The 18,162-nt window shown below is 36.6% G+C and overlaps 1 protein-coding gene across 1 annotated transcript; it reads left to right on the top strand.

Moving 5' to 3' along the window:
• Nucleotides 1–10,235: 10,235 nt before the first annotated feature.
• On the top strand, nucleotides 10,236–17,837 carry LOC148732746 (uncharacterized). The gene is made up of 6 exons (XM_088758807.1): nucleotides 10,236–10,918; nucleotides 13,084–13,359; nucleotides 14,400–14,648; nucleotides 15,367–15,489; nucleotides 15,913–16,127; nucleotides 16,954–17,837. The coding sequence occupies exons 1-6, from the start codon at nucleotides 10,615–10,617 to the stop codon at nucleotides 17,323–17,325; spliced, it is 1,539 nt and encodes a 512-aa protein (XP_088614933.1). The 5' UTR covers nucleotides 10,236–10,614; the 3' UTR covers nucleotides 17,326–17,837.
• Nucleotides 17,838–18,162: the final 325 nt, after the last annotated feature.

Below are 18,162 nucleotides of genomic sequence, written 5' to 3' on the forward strand. Positions count from 1 at the left end.
ATCTATTTTAAAGAAAGTACTGGAAAATTTTCGTCAATCAGAAAACAACTCTGTATGCTAGGAGGTTTTAACAACGACACATTAAAATATGCGTCCTCTCGCCACGGTTTCTGGGTGGCTCTCTAAATTCAAAGCTACTGTCTCATTCTTTCTATTGATAAGCTAAGTCGATCGTTTCAGTATAATTGAGCCACGTCTACCGATGGTATTTTTGTGAAGAATTCTGAGCAATTTCAATTCAGTGCAAACTTGATTACTGACCTAAGAGGTCATTTCACCCAATCTTTCATAATAAAATTAGTTAAGCGAAAAGTCTTGAAAGCTTCAAAAACCGAAGTTGCCAATTACAAATAGTTTTTGACGGGAAGTTATAGTTATGAATTTTCTCAAGTTTACTGGAGTAGTACTCTTTCCAGTGCAGCTGTTTTCTTGGAGACATTTGCAAGAGTTTGGAGTAGCTAACATGCTGGTCTACGAACTCGTTTCCATTCAATGATAAGTCAATGCACTGTTAGATATCTCAATCGATAGGTGAGAGAAATACGAATGGAATGAACATCACCAACTAAAAACACTTGCAGTATTTCCATATGCTTACCACGCACTACTCGCCGCTTGATTACAAATAATAACACACTAGTCTCAGAGCATAACTGATGTAAATAACAGGAAATCATGCTTACAACTTTGCAGTTAAACTTTTGTTTTGTGATGAGAAGATTGAGGCAGTTAATGCGTATGGATGGCTCTCGCTTCATTGCTAAATCCCAGAGCTATCTTTTTGTATGTGGTTGTTATACTAATCGGTATAGCACATTCAAACGAGAAACAGCTACTCATGACCTATTCAAGAAAACAGTTATGTTACATGAGTACAACGCTTCTTTGTGCAGAACGCATATCTGCATCACAACTTATATAAAACTGGAGGCTTTGAGGAACGATAACTCGGGCTCAGCGAGCAGAAAAGTTCCAACAAAGTCCAGAAGTCGCGCGCTTGGACGTGAGCAATGCTAACCTGAGACTTAAGTTAGAACAATGCGTGCGAACGTTTTTAAGCGAGAATTCGATGAAGCCGTTTATCTTCCATGAAAGAGCTGTAGAAAAGCCAATATAGATTGAATTTCAGCATAACTCATGACATTTTTGTATTCTTATTAATCTGCCATGTTTATCACTTGTCATCATCAAGAATCAATTTTCTTGGTATAGGGTAGGGATTGCAACGTTCTGGACATTTTTTCTCCCAACGGGAGTAAGGAAGTCGATATTTTTGGGAAGCATCGTATAAAATCTCAGCGAGTTGCACTAAACCTCGAGCATGTTCGAGTTTGCGGCGACATTTTCATTTAACAAATGGTAAACACCACAGCGTACACTATTGAGTTATGGATGCACGCGGGAGGTTGCTAAGCACGAAAGAAGCGTAAGAGTCGCTCGAGGCGATAGCCGAGAGCGACTCTAGCTTCTTGAGTGCTTAGCAAACCTCCCAAGTGCATCCATAACTCAATAGTGTACGGTGTGGTGTTTACCATTTGTTTTATAACATAACATTGATACATTGTAGCTAAAGAGTTCCCTTTTATTTAACAAATCTTACGTGACCAGAAAAAACAAGCGCGCGCGGAAAAATAGTCTTTGCATTTGCTCACGTCAGCAGCGTACACCCATGGGCAAATGGGGGACGCTAAATTGACCAATCAGAGCGCGCGCTTTACTTTGGTTATGTTATAAATAAATTTATACTATATATGTATTATCAGGGGTAGATCCAGGAATTTTTTGAAAGGGGGGTTGTACACTATTGATTATAGCCTTCAACGCCAGTGGTATGGAAGGCGTGTGCCTTTGGCGCGAGCTGTTAAAGGGGTCCGGTGGAAGTGAAACAACTTCGTAAAAAAAGACCAATTTCATTTATTATTTTAGGAAGAATAAAAGAGATCAAATAACAAGAAACAAATGCTGCTCAAAGGGGGGAGGGGTTGCAACCCCCTCAACCCCTCCCCTGGATCCGCCTATGTTTATCACCTCTCAAGTAGCAGGACGAAATTGGTTGTGTAAACGGGGTTTTAAGAGAGTTATATGAAATCCAGGTTTTTGTAATGTCAATCTTTATGGAACTTGCTTGAAAATCTGTAAAACTACCTAGAGCAAAAATTAAATGGAACGGTTGCTTTATAAATTTGGCAGTAAAACTCCTCCCATCATGGTTAGGTATTACGGACTGTAAGCATGTCTCATGTACTGGAGCTCTATATTCATAGTTAGGTATTACGGACTGTAAGCATGTCTCATGTACTGCAGCTCTATATTCATTGAAAGGTTCATCATCTTCTTCGTCATCTCTACTTGCTTGGTCATATTTAAAATTGCCTTCAAGTACAGTATCACTTACAGTAATTTCGTTAATGTTTGACTGATGTGTCTTGTTGGTTCTTATCATTATGGTTGAAATCTTCTTGCTATAAATTTGTAAGACTGCTATCAATGGCATTAATATTTATGACAGTTTCTTTGTAAAATGAATTATATTTCTTCAGCCAGTCAAGAGCTTGCTGTATCATTTGTGGCCGTACAGCTTAAAAGTACGCATTTCCTCTAAACTGTAATTTTCTCTGAAGTTTTAGCATTATTATACCAAATCTTTCAGGGGGGCGTGGAAGTTATTTACAAGCCTGATCACATGCTACTGGTACATTGCAGATTGCACCTTTAATTTTCTCTGCTGCCCTTTAGCCATGACAATAATCTTTTCTTTGAGCTATTAGTATCTATTCTAATTTTTCTAATGAAGCTAGTTGTGTGGGAATTTATCAACATACATGTCATTAATTACGGCTTGACAGAGGAGCTTTCCTCTCAGGACTTTTGAGTGACATGTCTTGCATATATATTCATTACCATCAAATAATATTTTATTGTTAAACACTTTATGACTGATTTTCTATAAAGTATTCGACTACAGACACAACAAATGACTTAAGGACCTTCCCTTATTTTGCAATTAAACTGTTTAATGCATGCAGCTAGGTTATTTTTTGTTTTTTGGTATGTTTTTAATTTTTTTTTTTTAATTTTGTCTCTCTTTTGATACATCCATTTTCGAAAATCTTGTACAGTTTCTTTGTAATTGATTCCATAGTGTCATAGTTATATTTTTTCCTATGGTTTTGTATGATCTTTCTCCTTACATTTCAGACATTTCACTTGAACAGCATACAAATTGTATGTCATAAATAGACTCACTCTGTATTGTATTCTGAATGAAATTAATAATTGTATCTACGAGTATACCAATGACGTATTTAATATGTTTTAGTGCAGGTATACAACTGTATATCAGCAGAGAAAACAAATGCTTTATTCTGGTACTTTGTTGACGAATTCAAGCAATAGTGTCTGGAAAGCCACATTAAAAATCCAATATATTGACCATGGTTTTGTAAAAATTAAGTTTTCTAAGCTTTCCTACTTTGAGCTGAGTTACATGATAACTTTCCTTTATATATGCTATTCATTAATACATACACCTCAGCACCACAAATAGCATCACTGTTAGGTACATTAGAAGGTGTGACATGGGTCTTGATACCCAATTTGTCATAAAGATGATTTCAATTTGTATGACTCCTTATAAAATATTTGAATTCCAGTAACTCCATGGTGAAATGACAGAGTAACGTAATGAATAAAGTGCTATTGTAGAAGATAGCCTATTGTCACAGTTATATTAAATGCTATATATAGTGTTACTTTCTTTCTCATTGTCCCTTGTTATGTCAGATTTGGTAATATGTAGCCCTCTGAATTCAAACAAAGCAGCAGATTGATATAAATTCTGACTTGAAGTATTGAACTAGGTTTTGCATGGATGGCATATCTAATAGTACACACATCCCTTGAAGATTGTTGTTGCTTGAGAGTCAAACACTTTGAAATTACCATTATCAGCACAGTAAATAATACCAACAGCATTACATCTTACAGTTAAAATGAATGATGTGTACTGTTGTGATATCAGTTATTCAAAACTTTTCTCTCCAGGGAAACACAGTACTGACATCCCTCAATCGCAGCCTCATCGTGTACATTACCAGTTTAGCTTTCACAATATTCAAAGTTGTAATGTTCTTTCAACACTGTAAACATTGTTGTCATTGTTGGCAGTTCCTTTAGCATCAAAAAAGACTGTCTGGCTAATTGTGACAAACTAGAATACAATTGATTTCCAACATTCAACAATATTCATAACTTGTATTAAGTCATCAGGACAGCTTATTCCCTTCATATCAAAGTATATTAAAGCACACAAACTCATTATAACACATTTTTGTCCAGCATTTTGTCCGCATACAGCAACATTAGGGTCAACATTGTGCTGATCACGACCAGGGTTTTTGTGTATATCAGTGCAGTGCAGAGCTTGCAGGCCTTTATAGATTATGCTAGCGTAATTTTTGGCATAATTTGAGCAAACTGGCATAATTTCCGCCAAGTAGCAATGCTGGCATAATTCGTATATTTTGATAATTATCGGATCAGTTTTGATGCTACAATTTGATCATTGTTCATCTCTACTCCCAGGCACTTCGTAACATTATTCGATGCTTTAAGTTTTAGTTCAAGTTTTAGCATTTGTAGTTCACTGTGAATCACTGAGCAGCGTCTGAAACGGTCTGAGCCCGGGTTTGGGGTGCACCGGAATCGTAAGTCACATTGAAGGCCATGTATAGTCTAGTACTAGTATGCATGTTAACATGAACCACATGTTTATTTGAATTTCATTGTGGATTTGTTGCGTTTCTCTCTGGTAGACCAACGGCTTCTAATAAAAAATGTATTTTTTGGACTTATTTGCAATTTTTTCAAAGAGCATAATTTTAAAAGAAGGGGCATAATTTGGAAAAAAGAGCATAATTTTAGCACACTTTCGCCAAGAAAAAAGCACTGCTACTAGCATAATATGCTACTTTTATTAGCATAATCTATAAATGCCTAAGAGCCTTTTAGTTGTACCTGGTACAATTACCTATGTGAGATGCATTCATGTATTCTCTTATTGGCAAATTGCATAAAAAAACATGCAAGTATTTGACATTCTTCTTTGCATGGACAGTTGTGGTCCCCTTTCTTTTGTGACTGAACTTCATTAAATACTACCGTTTTCAAATGGGTTAAATTTCTTTCTTACTTTTCCCGCCGGCTACAATCCTAGCATGGAGTTTATTCATTTTCTTGCGAATTCTTGCATATTTCCTAAAGCGATGTACTTTGGACCCCGTTGTTGTGTTTTTACTCATACAGCTCCCACAAAACTTTGCTTTTCTTGGATAGACGTCCAAATCTTTTCAGTGGTGTACTATCTGGTTCACGAGTTCGTCGAAAAACCGTGGCATTCACATGCAACACGATTACACTTATAATACACGTGTTTGTATAATGGGATCCGAATTGTTGCACTTTTATTGTCACCATAGCATCATTATGCTTGTGTACATTACTGTTTGGTCGATAACTTTGTCGAGTATGTTACATTCCTCAAGACCATTTAAGCTTAAAATACGTTCTAAAGAGCATAAAGAACTGATCAAATATTAGCTTGCACCAATATTAACGAACACGTGTAAAATGCTTACTGTGATTTTAAACGCAATATCGAATTTACTTTACAAGCATCTAACACGACAAAAAGAAGCAAAGAAATCAGGATAATCAGCGAGAAAGCAACGTACACGAAATAAGTACTCAGTTTCCAGTTGTTTCGTAGACTATCTTTGGCGTCCTCCCATATGGCGACAGAAAGAAGCAAGCAAATCAGGATATTCAATGAGAGAGCTCTATACAAGAAATAAGTACTTTTCCAGTTGTTTCGTAGACTATCTTTTGCTTCATTCAATGTGGCGACTTAGTGCACTATGAGTTCGAGGAACGACCCTTTCCGAAAACGCTCGACATCTTTTAGAGTAGGTTTGCCGCTAAAGACGTGTGGATCTGTATATGACCTGAGCGTATTTTTGCTATATAATAAATCCTTTATTCACCAAACTTGTTTGGACAAGATGTCTGGATATCAACCTCATTCTCTTCTCACGTTTTATCTTTTGCGTTTCAACACTTGTACCCTCCCTGAAGTTTGTCTGAATTCCGGTACTCTTTTGTCTCATGACTTCCGGTAATCTTGGAAAGTGGTACGGGTAGAATTTCTCCTATTCTATGGGAAAACCACGTTGTGTGTTTTGGACGTGTATGATGAACGCTCGATCCGACATGCACGTATTTACATGGTAAATACTTTCAAGGGGAATAGGTACAAAGTCAATCTATTCTATTGAGTTGTTTTTGAAGATCGGGCCAAAAGTGAAAGGCAAATGTTTTTACAGCAATTGCTTCATTGTTTAAATTTTGCTTGACTAGAGACAAACTGTGGGGCTTTACACAACACCGAAGCGATACAGCATTTCATGATGGAATATGCTGTATTAGCATTTACTAAAACGGCATATGCATATAGCGTTGAAGGCGTGCCCTGATTGGCTACTCAAACCCCAAATATCCTTTGCCATTCACCTCCGAGCAACGCGCGCCCGAAAATATTGCAATCGTTTCAGGAATAAATAAATTAAATTCATCTTTTTGTGCTATATTATCCTACTATTTTAGTATACACTAAATAATTTGTCACCTTGGTGTCGGTGGCAGAAGGTAGATATTTACCTTGCCCACTTGAATTCACAATGAATTCAAGCAGTAAGTAACAATTTTACATGTTTAGAAAGCCACCCATCCTATTAAAGCAACAACTGCGCATGCGATCTTATGCTCTAGCTCAGTGTTTCAGCAGCCTTTGTCATTAAGTCTTCCCATGAACTGGGCTCTCAACTCTTCGACATGATTAGCATAATCCGGTAGATTGGTGACACGAGTAGACAAACTTACCTGGTGTCAGTTCGATTACACAAAAAATTCTCTCGGCTAATTTACCACGAATTATGTAGCAACTGGAGGAAAAATTAGTTCCCTGAAGTCGAGAATGAAAGAATCAAAGCAAAGGCCATTACAACTGATCCTAGATAAGCATAGTCTCCCTCGCAGCCGTTTTTTCTGGATGTCACGCAACGCTCCCCCGAAAGAACGGTTTTAGCTAAAACAGTGGTCCCCAAAATATTTTTCTCAACTTGCCTTACACGTGTTAAATTTTTCACAAATTTTTCACAACTTCGCCTGTTCCTGTTCGTAAGTCCGGCCAAGCCTTTACGGTCATCGGCCCCTGTAACTTTGGCTAATAAATAGAGGCGTTTAGTCATACTTGTAAAACTCCCTGAAGAAGTGTACGACAGTTAGACGAAACGCGTAGGAAAATACAAGAAGTTTTACAACTACTGTTCGCAGAAGTGCTGCTCACTAGTCTATAGTTAAAAAATTGTAAAAAATTGTTAAAAATTGTTTAAAAAATTATTAAAAAATTAATGAAAAAATTAAAAAAAAAGCGTTCGTTGATACCTTTAGGGTTAAGAGTGCCGATCTGAAAGATAAACTTTTGTTCAAGAGTATTGCAGCTTTCCGAGCTACCTAAATATAAGGAAAGGCCGCAAATTGCAATATGCTGCTTGGAATGATTAGGTAGATTAAAGTGTCTAGCGACTGGTTTTGATGCGTCCATGTCACTGCTTTCTACGTCGCGAAGGTCAGTTCTCGGAGGGGGTCACGTAGTCGTCTTCCTCTTTTGCCGATTATATCATATCACTTCGCAATAAGTGCGAGTTATGTAATAGATTACGTGACGGAGGTGCACGTGAAGTGATCAGTGATTATAATGGATCGTTTGGATCCCGATATTTTCTCAGCATTGTGAATGAAAGGAAAAGTTTTGCATCGTGCGCGAGCGCTTTTAAAAGTGCTGCGTCGGTCATTAGTTTTGAATGAAATGAGAGTGAAGGTTGCAAAAAAATTGTATCTATATATATCTATACTATCGTATACATATATATAGATATATATATAGTATAGATAAGTAAGTGTAAAACGATGAAACATGAAGCAAACTTCTAACTGTTATATAGTATAGATATATATAGATACTATCTTTTCGCAATCTCCACTAACTTCGTTCAGACGCGATACAAACATAGGCAATTTTTTGGTCAGAAGTTCATTCCAAACTAATGACCGACCCGGCACTTTTAAATGGGCTCACACACGATGCGAAACTTGTCCTTTCACTTAACGCTGAGAAAATATCGGGACCCAAACGATCCATTATGATCACTGATCATTTCACATGCATCTCCGCCAACGTCATCTATCACATAACTTGCACTTACTGCAAAATGATAACATCGGCGAATCAGGAAGTTTCTGTTTCTAAGTGACTGATTTCGTGAACACCTTCGCGACGTGCGTGACTTCCAAATAAAAATGAAAAATATTTTTGATAAAAAACTTTGTGTGAGCGTCAGGGGAATAAGACTAAAGCTAATCAAGTAAAATTTAAGTTAAATCCAATATATCGCAGCCAAAGTCTTGATCGCTACTCTCTGTCCACTCTCTTTTGTACATTGTTATCGGTCAATAAAGACTGGATACTGTTAAGACAATAAACAACAAACAACTCAAGAAACATTCCATCATGTTGATCTATTCTCATGAAGTAAGGGCAAAACGTTGACTGAGTTATAATCTATTGTAGCTGTTGTTCGCTTACTCGATTATTTCATTTTTGTTTATTTATTTATTTCTTTTTTTTAGGTAATGTCTAACAGTTTTAAGAATTGAAGAAAATTCTTTTGTGCTTACCTCACAGGGATTACTTAGCATAACCCATCTCCTAATCCTTCATTTCTAGTATTAGAACATCACTTACTAGAAAAACGACTTTGACTGAGCCAAACACAATTCCTATCACTTCAGTCAAAAGTACGAAGTACAAAGCTGAATAGTCTTTTTCAGGGAGTTCGAAAACTCAAAAGCTCTCTTGTGAAACTGGACTTTGTGCAGGAGAATTACAAAATATGCTCAAATCACTGACGTTTTACAAACTTGTGGTTTACACTCATCTCAGAAGTACACTATTTATTGTTACACCTATAAAGTCACTAACTTGAACTAAAGAAAAACAGAAAAATTCTTCAAGGGACGCGCTATACGCAAGGGTAAAGAGTTTGGAAATAACGTGACAGAAGTAATGGTTCCAAGCAGCGCGCAAGTGTAAATGGTCTCTCTCATCGTAAGTTGTAAACCAAAAAAACCTATCCCATGCAACAAAGGATCATTTCATGATTTCGTCTACCCGTGGCCTCTCGGCGAAAGGTTTCACCTGAGGGAATTTTTTTTCATTTGGTATGTTTTTCTGTTTTGTTTTTTTGGCTTTTTTTTTTTTCTTGCTCAAACCGCCGTGTAACAAGGCCTTGATAAAAGGATCACATGCAGATTTAATGAAAATATCCTTTGAAGAAGACTAAAAATGGATACATCTTGCGCAATTTTTTGACGTATTGATTTTTAAGACAAGGATAGATGAAAGTTTAATATAGCTGAATGTGTCAAAGGCCAATGCATGTTACGTGGGTAGCTTAAATTCATGAAATAGGCCAGTATGAGTGCTATTAATAGTTTCACTGTTGATTTAGTTTTATTCAAGCGTCATACGTAGTGGTTTGTCAATTTTATTCCGAGTTTTCATCTGAGGAAGGTTCCAACAAATGGCACTTTGCGTGCAGCAAAACTTATCAGGGTCTAAAAATAAAACACTCAGTCGGAAATCTTCCAAAGAGGGTCCATACTTGAGACCCTGTACATGCGGTTGCGTGATTGTAAATAATACATATATCATTTACAAAGGGGGTCAAAAATGCCATCAGTGGTTTTACAATAGAAGTCACCTTGTGGCTTTGTGGAATATTAAATTTACAGCAGGCTGGCGTCAGTTTTGTGTTGTAAACTAAAAACACATTATCTAAGTTGCTTCCCGACAAGCCTGTTTGAGACTCCGAGTATTGCAACCAAGTCGATTTGCGAGTTACCTTCCCACGATAAATAAATAGACAACAGATAAAGATCACACCAAAGACAGAATTATAGTTAAAATTAGCCCGTCTAAGCAGTGATCCACATCACTGACTAATTGGGATGAGCAAAAATTTACGGGGGGTTAATCAAAGTCTCAGGGTATCAATTGAATAACACGTAAAAACGGTGCACAGTTTCCGGTTCCACCTACCGTAATTGTGAACAATTATTTCGGACTGTTTATCGCACACAATGAAACACACTCGCGAGGTAATTAAATACTATTGCTCAAGTGTTGAGTTGCTAAAAACAAGAAATACATTTCATTTATCCATGGGTGTTTGAACTCTGTACAATCCGGCGCACGTGTCCAGTTGTCCGTTAGAACTAAATTGATAAAACCACAGTTCGAACTGAGCGCTTCAAGCTTCATGCTATTTCCAAAGCATCCTCAAGACTTGGTCCTTCAAGATGATTTGCCATGGTGAGTTCTTTCTTTAAAAGTTTAATAAGCGTCACACGTGAGGACTCCCAAACAATGGGAAGATCTAGATCAGCGGTTTTCAACTCCTCCTCCATCTGACCGAAATTAATCCTCCCTTTAAAATCATGGAAGCTGTAAACGAGCCAGGAATTTTAAATGAAGGGTGCATCCTGGAAACAGCCTTTCAGAGAGCTCACAACAGCTGGAAGGACCAGACAATGAAGTTAAGCCCAATGCAGTTTCCTTCTGATTGGGAAGAAACTCTGAATGATATTGACGAGTTAATTCAGTCCGAGCTAGGATGCTCACTGTCACGCCTTTCTCCGTATGATTCAGTGCATCTTTCAGGCAAATTTGAATCACTAGAGAACTACGCGCAGTGTGAGACCAAGACGAGCTCGAGTGAACTCTTGAAATGGAATCTCTCAGGTAAGCTTATCATTTTAAAAATCATTGATATATTAAGGAAACAGTACGTTCTGCCTCATCGGCAAAATAAGTCAACGCAACCTCGTAAGATTGTAGGCCATTAGTTCTAAGCTGACTAATCATTGCTACATTGACCGAAAAAATTCCATGAATCTCCTTTAAAATAATTTCCTGAAGATAGAACTTGCACAAGTTTATATCAATCATATGAATACACCTTTATCATTCATTAGCGCATGGGGGAGCCGTCTAATTGTTTTCCTTACTTTAAATTACAACATAAATTAGCTCTGTGACGGTACGATTGACTTAAATGTTGCTGGACGGTCCTACAAATGTGATCAGAGATAAACTATTGCTTGATTTGACCGAGAACCACACGCTGTAAAGGGTAATCGAAGAACTACATTTGGTGTCTCTCTTCGTTTATCACCTTACATAGCAGATGAACTCAACGTTTTCCGCTTCAATCATATATGAGACAAACTTCCAGTAGCAATATAATTTCAAAGCAAAGGAAAATTTCAAGTAACCGTCGCAAAAGAAAGTTAAGGGTGAGTTGTTTGCTATAAGGAAGTGTTATTAGGAAGAGTGGATAGTAAAAATCAGCCGATTGCTGTAGGGTATTTTTTGTTGATGTTCTCGTAGTAGACGTGGTCACAAATGCAGCGACTGACGTCCATGGAAGCCTAGACACCTTCGAATGGTAACATTAGATTAGATCCTAGGGTTGTCTTCCAGGAAGCAATCTTTATTGCGATATGTAACAGTATATCTATATCACAAAATTACACAACAACGTGCGAATGTTACAAATTTCCGAGTAAAAAGTAAATTTTTGAAAGTGCTCACGCCATTAAGTGAAGTGAAGCTCCCTAAATCAGACTCAAAACTAATGCTTGCACTGCTGTGTTTCGCATGAGTCATAGTCATATTTGTTGATTCTTCAAGGCTTAGTTGAGTGAAAGTAATCCTAGCTCGGCCGTAGACTTTCGAACGCCTCTTCTCATTCATAAGGGGTATATTTATAGACACCATCAATTATTCATATCACGAAGTTGTCACGTATAAAAGTATAAAAAAAGGACATTAGTAATTACCGCGTCGGTGACTACTACCTCAGTATGATTATGTCCAAATTCTTAATTACGTTTACCTCTCCAACTCCAAATGCAAAATCTAGCTACTTCTACATCCAGGTTGTCAACAAAATAAACATCTCAAAACATCGTTTCCGGCCCTTTAATAACTCAGTGCTTTAGATCACAAACCGTTCCCCTTAAATTGAATAAAATTGAACAATAAACACGGTTAGATTACTCACATCTAACTCTTACATCGTACTTTGATCTAAAGATCAACAAGCTTTAAAAAATGAAGAACATTAATCTATCTACTGTGTCTATTTAACATAAAGACATTCTCCTTCGTGTCATATGTTCAATCACATCGCCAACTCTGGTGTTCACCAGGGTTTCTTATTTGGCCCGATACCTATACGTATCATTATCCGCCATGATCTTCCTCTGTGTCTGAAGTCCAAATAGGATTTATGACGAACATATTGCGCAGCTCGTTCTGCCGATTAATCATTCGACTCTGCCAAAATTCAAAATTGATTGCAACAGATACTTCAACTGCTGAAAATCTCACCTTATTTTTGTTGAACCTTTCAGTAAAGATAGGAGCTATATTTGTTTCCCCAACCACCACATTGATTCAAGATCGCTAATTTCAAAGAGAAGAAGGGCTCAAATCGACTAATTCTTTTATTATAAGCATTAATTTACCACAAAGGCATCCCCTACAAGTGTTTCGATGTATTGAATTCATCTCTTGAGTTCTTCTTATCTATAAGAATGTACTCAAGATTCACAAATCCATGTTCATCCATTACTTAAGGTTCCTCTGTCCGAAAGTGGGAACCTATAGCTATGAGAAGGCCAAATGGAACTCTATATTTTAGACAGAAAAAGTAGTGTCCACCAAGCTCTGAATCTAAAGTACTTTACAGATTACTTCTCAGCCGGAGAGCCTACTTCATCTGCATTGGTCTACCAATTCAGTTGAAAGCAAAGTCAAATTTTTCACCTTTTAAGACAACCTTCTCTGGTAATAGCCATCAGCGCATTAAAAACGTTGTTTATCTCTTTTAATATCTTTAGGAAATGTGAATAAAGTAGTTTATGCGTCTCTGAAGTTCACTGCAGCAAAGGACTCTAGAACTGTGAACAACAACTATGAAGAAAGAGTGGAAGTGGAAATTGTGGGTCTCAGGGATGTTTATGAAAAGAAAACCAAGAAAGGACCCAAAGGCCTGGAATATCGCCTTGAAAACTCCAAAGTAACGGTAAAGGTGCATGCCGACCTGGAAATCACTAAAGTATTTGCATATGTAAAGAGGAGTGCCAGAGCTGCCATGAGAACCCACGACAATAGAGGTAAGTTAAATTTCATGGCTATCATGCAAGATTTTGAACATCTATTATGCCTTGCCCACTCCACTTTGTATATGCTTTAGAAAAATGAATATTGTTTGCATTTGAACAACAGCCATTTCTGAAGAAACATGCTGACTCTATGATTTGGTACAGCAGCTTATGTCTTGATATAAAGGATAAATCTGATGGAAGAAAATTTACCGCTCTTAAGTTAAGTTAAGTTTTGCATGATCTATCCAAATTATTGTGATGTTTTATTCAACCAGAGAAGAACAATAATTCTTGAATTCATTCCTTTCTCGTTGAAAAAGTAGATAAAGAAATTGTCACTCGATCTGCCGATAAATCAATCAGTTTTTCATTGACTTACTTTGTCACGTTACACTAAACATCGCTGAGGATTGGTTCACCTACATACTTCGATATTTTGGCAAGGAATACATTCCTTTTATTCCTCTAGAAATAATTACTTGTATGATAATCAGTACTTATTAATTGCATGATACTTACATACTTACATACTTACATACTTCGATATTTTGGCAAGGAATACATTCCTTTTATTCCTCTAGAAATAATTACTTGTATGATAATCAGTACTTATTAATTGCATTATTAATTGCATGATAATCAGTACTTATTAAAATATGTCTGCATGAACAGTTAAATATGGTTGAAAGCATAGAAAGCGTAGGTTACAAGATTATAGAATAATTTTATGCGATTATTTACCAAAAAATCATTTTTGAAGATACATTTCTTATGTAGGAAAGAAATGATTTCAGACTGATTGCTCCCTGAGACTTGTAATCAATGCCTCAGCAGTTCTAGTTTTGGAAGACCTCTGTGATAAATGATTTATTGATCAGAACTAAGAATCCTTATATTTTTTGCATTTGTTGGAAAGTGGATCTGAATGATTGCTATTTGATAAGTATTCCAGGAGACACGTCGTATTTTGTGTGTAGTTCTTTGATCATGCCAAAAAATACCTTGTTCACTGCGTATTACGTCCATGTTTAACTTCATATGAAAATCAGGTGCCGTTGAACTTACAGTCAGTATTTTGGAAAAGGAGAAGAAGCGACAAATTATTTCTGTAGATCTCGGTTCAGTTTACAATAACCAAGCAGGAGACAACTTCTATTGGTTGGAGAAGGCGGATGTCACTGAGCGGAACAAATGGGAAGTAACTCTCAAGATAGATTTAATTTCTGGACTGACAGCCAGTGTGACATCCAGACCATTTCGAGTAACGACGAAAGTGAACTACAAGAGAAACATCAAAGGTAACTGAACTATTTGGCGTTCTCTATTCCTATTTATCGATAATAAAGTGTCAATCTAGTAAGTATTATATCTCTCAGTGCTGCTGTTTGAGTCAAGATGTGATACTTTGATACACCAACAATGTGGATAAGCTATGTCTCTCAAACATCATGTGGTGGCAAAAGAGACTGTGTCTTTTGCCACCACAAAAAAGAAATCTTGAATATACCATGAGAACTCGATAAAATATGTAAAGGTATATACGCTTCCTTTATCTTAAAGGTTCAAATCTTTACACTTGTACATCTATCATAAAATAAGTACTGATTCTTTCGGTAAAAGCCTATTATGTGCAATCCATGATTAAAAAAAGTCTATAGCTAAAAGTGCAACTCCAGTTGGTTAATGTCATTGCTCCTTTCTTTATTAGAACTCCTAACTGGTTTTTATAGGGTTTATTCATGGCAATTCTGGGCCAAGCCTTTATTCATGTAGAAGGAGTGGGGAAGTCAAGTACTCCGGACAAGTGTTTTGCAAAGTATATCAGCTAGAGCATTAAAGACAGTTATGACTACAGGATAAGACGTTTCAAAATTTCAATTTCATAATTGATGTTTCTGACAACATTCTCTTTTAAATTATTGGATAAAAACGCCATCATGCTTTCTAACTAATGGTAATGCATTTCAGTAAACTTCAGAAAAATATTAATCGGTACATTTTCTTTTCATTTGTCAGATTATACCTGTGTCGGTAAAGTGCAAAACCTCAGTTGTATTGTCATTAGATCGAACCAGGCTTCGTTAGACAATGATCATTTTGGTGATGACGTATTTCTTGGAAGCAATGAGATGGAAAAGAGTAAGTTGAAGGAAGGATTTTTTTTCATTTGCATGTAGAAAACCAATTTTACTCATAATTCACATTGATCTAATACTATTATACCATACCCGAAAAGAAAACGACCTGGAAGAAATTTCAATTGACTTTTGTTGCAGCCAGAAAGAGAGGCCTTACCCAAAGACACAGCAAATCCGAACTCCTTCATTTTGAACTTAACTGTGCTTCTTAGGTCTCCTTTAGATCGAGGTGAAAAATGATTTTCCTTGTAAACATTCCCTATTTCCAGGAGATCGCGATGTGTGGGAGGTACTCTTTAGATAGCTTGAAAAGACATGTCAATTTCGTTCATAATACTGAGTCGGCAGTACTATTGTTGGGAGGTTGATCTAAGTAACAGCATAACTACCTGCATCAATCTCTACTATCCATGCACTTTTTCAGAACATTTCGGGCAAATCGAAGACACCGGGGCAATGGAGGATGATAAAGACGATGATCTGTTGACTCGAAATCTATTGTGTTTTAAACTCGATGAAGCAGAGGACTGGTTGTCGATAGATCCTTCGAACACCGAGAATGATTCAGGCTCAGTATCAATCCCTCTAACACAAGAGAGAATCATACTGCAACCAAATACAATTCTGCGGAGACCCACGGTAAGGAGTGTAAGATATCAACAGGGTTTCCTTTACCAAAGGTGGCTACTTAATGGCTCACGAAAATTTAAATGTGAATTTTTATAAGCTATCATTATTATTTTGGCGGAAATTTCGAACCAAATGAACCATGGCTTAACGGATGGTTTGAAAAACATAAAAAAAATTGAGCTGTTCCAAATGTAAGCCTTGATTTCATAATTATTTCAGCTTAAAAAACGCAAGGGGCCAAGTTTACCAAAACACCTCTGTCTTGAATTACTTCAGAATTGAAAATTGAAACTTAAAAGGGAAACCTAGTGGAGCCAGAGACACGTTTCACCTACAAATCAAAAGTTCCATCTTTTGTTGCCAAAAGAAAAGATGACTACTGTCCTTACAGCTAAAATTCATAACTAAAACATCGGTGAGGAGTCATAAATAAATCTAAAGATGCTTCCCACACCCTTGATCAGACTCGTGAGATTTCTATTGACAATCCCTATTTTGATTACCTATATCGGTGGACACTCTGCGACGAGGGAAGACAAACTTTGGTCCAGAAGATGTGTACAATTTAAAATTGATAGAATTTTGTCATCTCATTCTAAAAGACACCCCCTTCAAATTTTTTTGTTTGGTTGTTTTTATTATTTCTTTGGTTCGTCTTTAGGGAGGGAAAACACTATAGTTGTTGTGCTGACGAAAAACAATAACAAAAATTTGAAAACTTTTGGCTTTGTGAGATTTCTCTTTAATAAATAAATTGAGAAAATAACTCCCTCACTGTAAGCCGTACAATGAGTAAACAAAAGTCAATGATCGAATGTGTTTATTGCATTTTCAGCTTGCATCATATTTCAATCAGAAATCAGAGATTAGTTGCGTTGTGGAGCAACCTGAGCTTCGTGGTTTGCTAAAGCTGGTGAGAAAGCGAACCATCGAAGAGAACGCAGCCACTAAACAAGAAAAGAAAACCAAGAGAAACAAGTCTTTACTTGTTGAAAACTATGCATGGGCTTGTGGGTACTGTTTTTTCGAACGTCGTAAAAAATCAACAATTAGGGCGCATTTGATTCAAGGAGTTTGTCAAAGATCAAGATTACAAAGACGACAGTCTAAGAAACGTCGTTCCTTTTCAGCGAGAGGACGTCGTTCAAGTGCTAGCGTGGAAAATTCTAACCTCGAAAATATCAAAGGACGGTCAAAATCCTTGTAAAGAAATGCACATAAAACTTCAGAAAGTTGAACTTCTGAAATTATATATAAAATGTAAATTATAATATTTGTCTACTTTAAAAATAATAACAACAAAATGTTTAATGCAGAACCTTGTGATACACCACAAGTCGTCATGGTCTTTCCAGAAATATATGAACCAAACCGTGTTGTTTGAGTCTGGTCTTGTAGGTAGGACGAACTTCATTTGTTTGTTATTCCGCAAAAACCATAATACATAATGGTTAATTTTGTCAAGGTGGATAGCATAATGAACTGAAACAAAAGTATTTTTTATGTCTATTAAAAACACCAAAACAAATTAGAAGTTTCTTCATATTTCTCTGAATGGTCTTTTCTATGTAAACAATTGCATGTTTGATTTGAGTGTTCTTCTCGAAACTCCTGTTGAGAGGGATTAATTCATCCTCTTTGTTGATAAAGTAAAGACAATTTTAGTCTGCGCCGACGTATTGTTGGAAAGAACAAAAAGTTTCATATGACTTTAAGCTGAAATGATGGGTTTAAAAGAAACTGAGAAGAATGAGTTGTGTGCTTTACATTTGGTTAAGAATTCCTCGAAATAGTTTGGAGTTGGAGGTACTCGTTTTGTTTATTTTTGTCCCACAGTTTCCGAAAGAGTGCACCGAGAAAAATGGGTAAAGTCATTGTTTTTGAAATCCCTAAGAGCGTAGGTAGATTGAAAAAAGTCAAACTTAAAATTTCCGTTGAAAACTGTGGGTTGTGGCGCATTTCCGTTTTTTTAAACTTTGTAAACTGGTTCGCTACGTATGTTAATAATGCAAAACTGGACGAGTTGATTGATCAGGTTAACTAG

Source organism: Stylophora pistillata, chromosome 4 (genome assembly GCF_964205215.1).
Source record: "Stylophora pistillata chromosome 4, jaStyPist1.2, whole genome shotgun sequence".
NCBI lineage: Eukaryota > Metazoa > Cnidaria > Anthozoa > Scleractinia > Pocilloporidae > Stylophora > Stylophora pistillata.

Bases quoted from the DNA above. Each gene is read 5' to 3' on its own strand.
- LOC148732746 (XM_088758807.1), top strand. From the start codon at position 10,615: ATGGAAGCTGTAAACGAGCCAGGAATTTTAAATGAAGGGTGCATCCTG. The intron at 15,490-15,912 runs GTAAGTTGAAGG...GCACTTTTTCAG, and splicing joins AAGCAATGAGATGGAAAAGA to AACATTTCGGGCAAATCGAA. The intron at 16,128-16,953 runs GTAAGGAGTGTA...TTGCATTTTCAG, and splicing joins CAATTCTGCGGAGACCCACG to CTTGCATCATATTTCAATCA.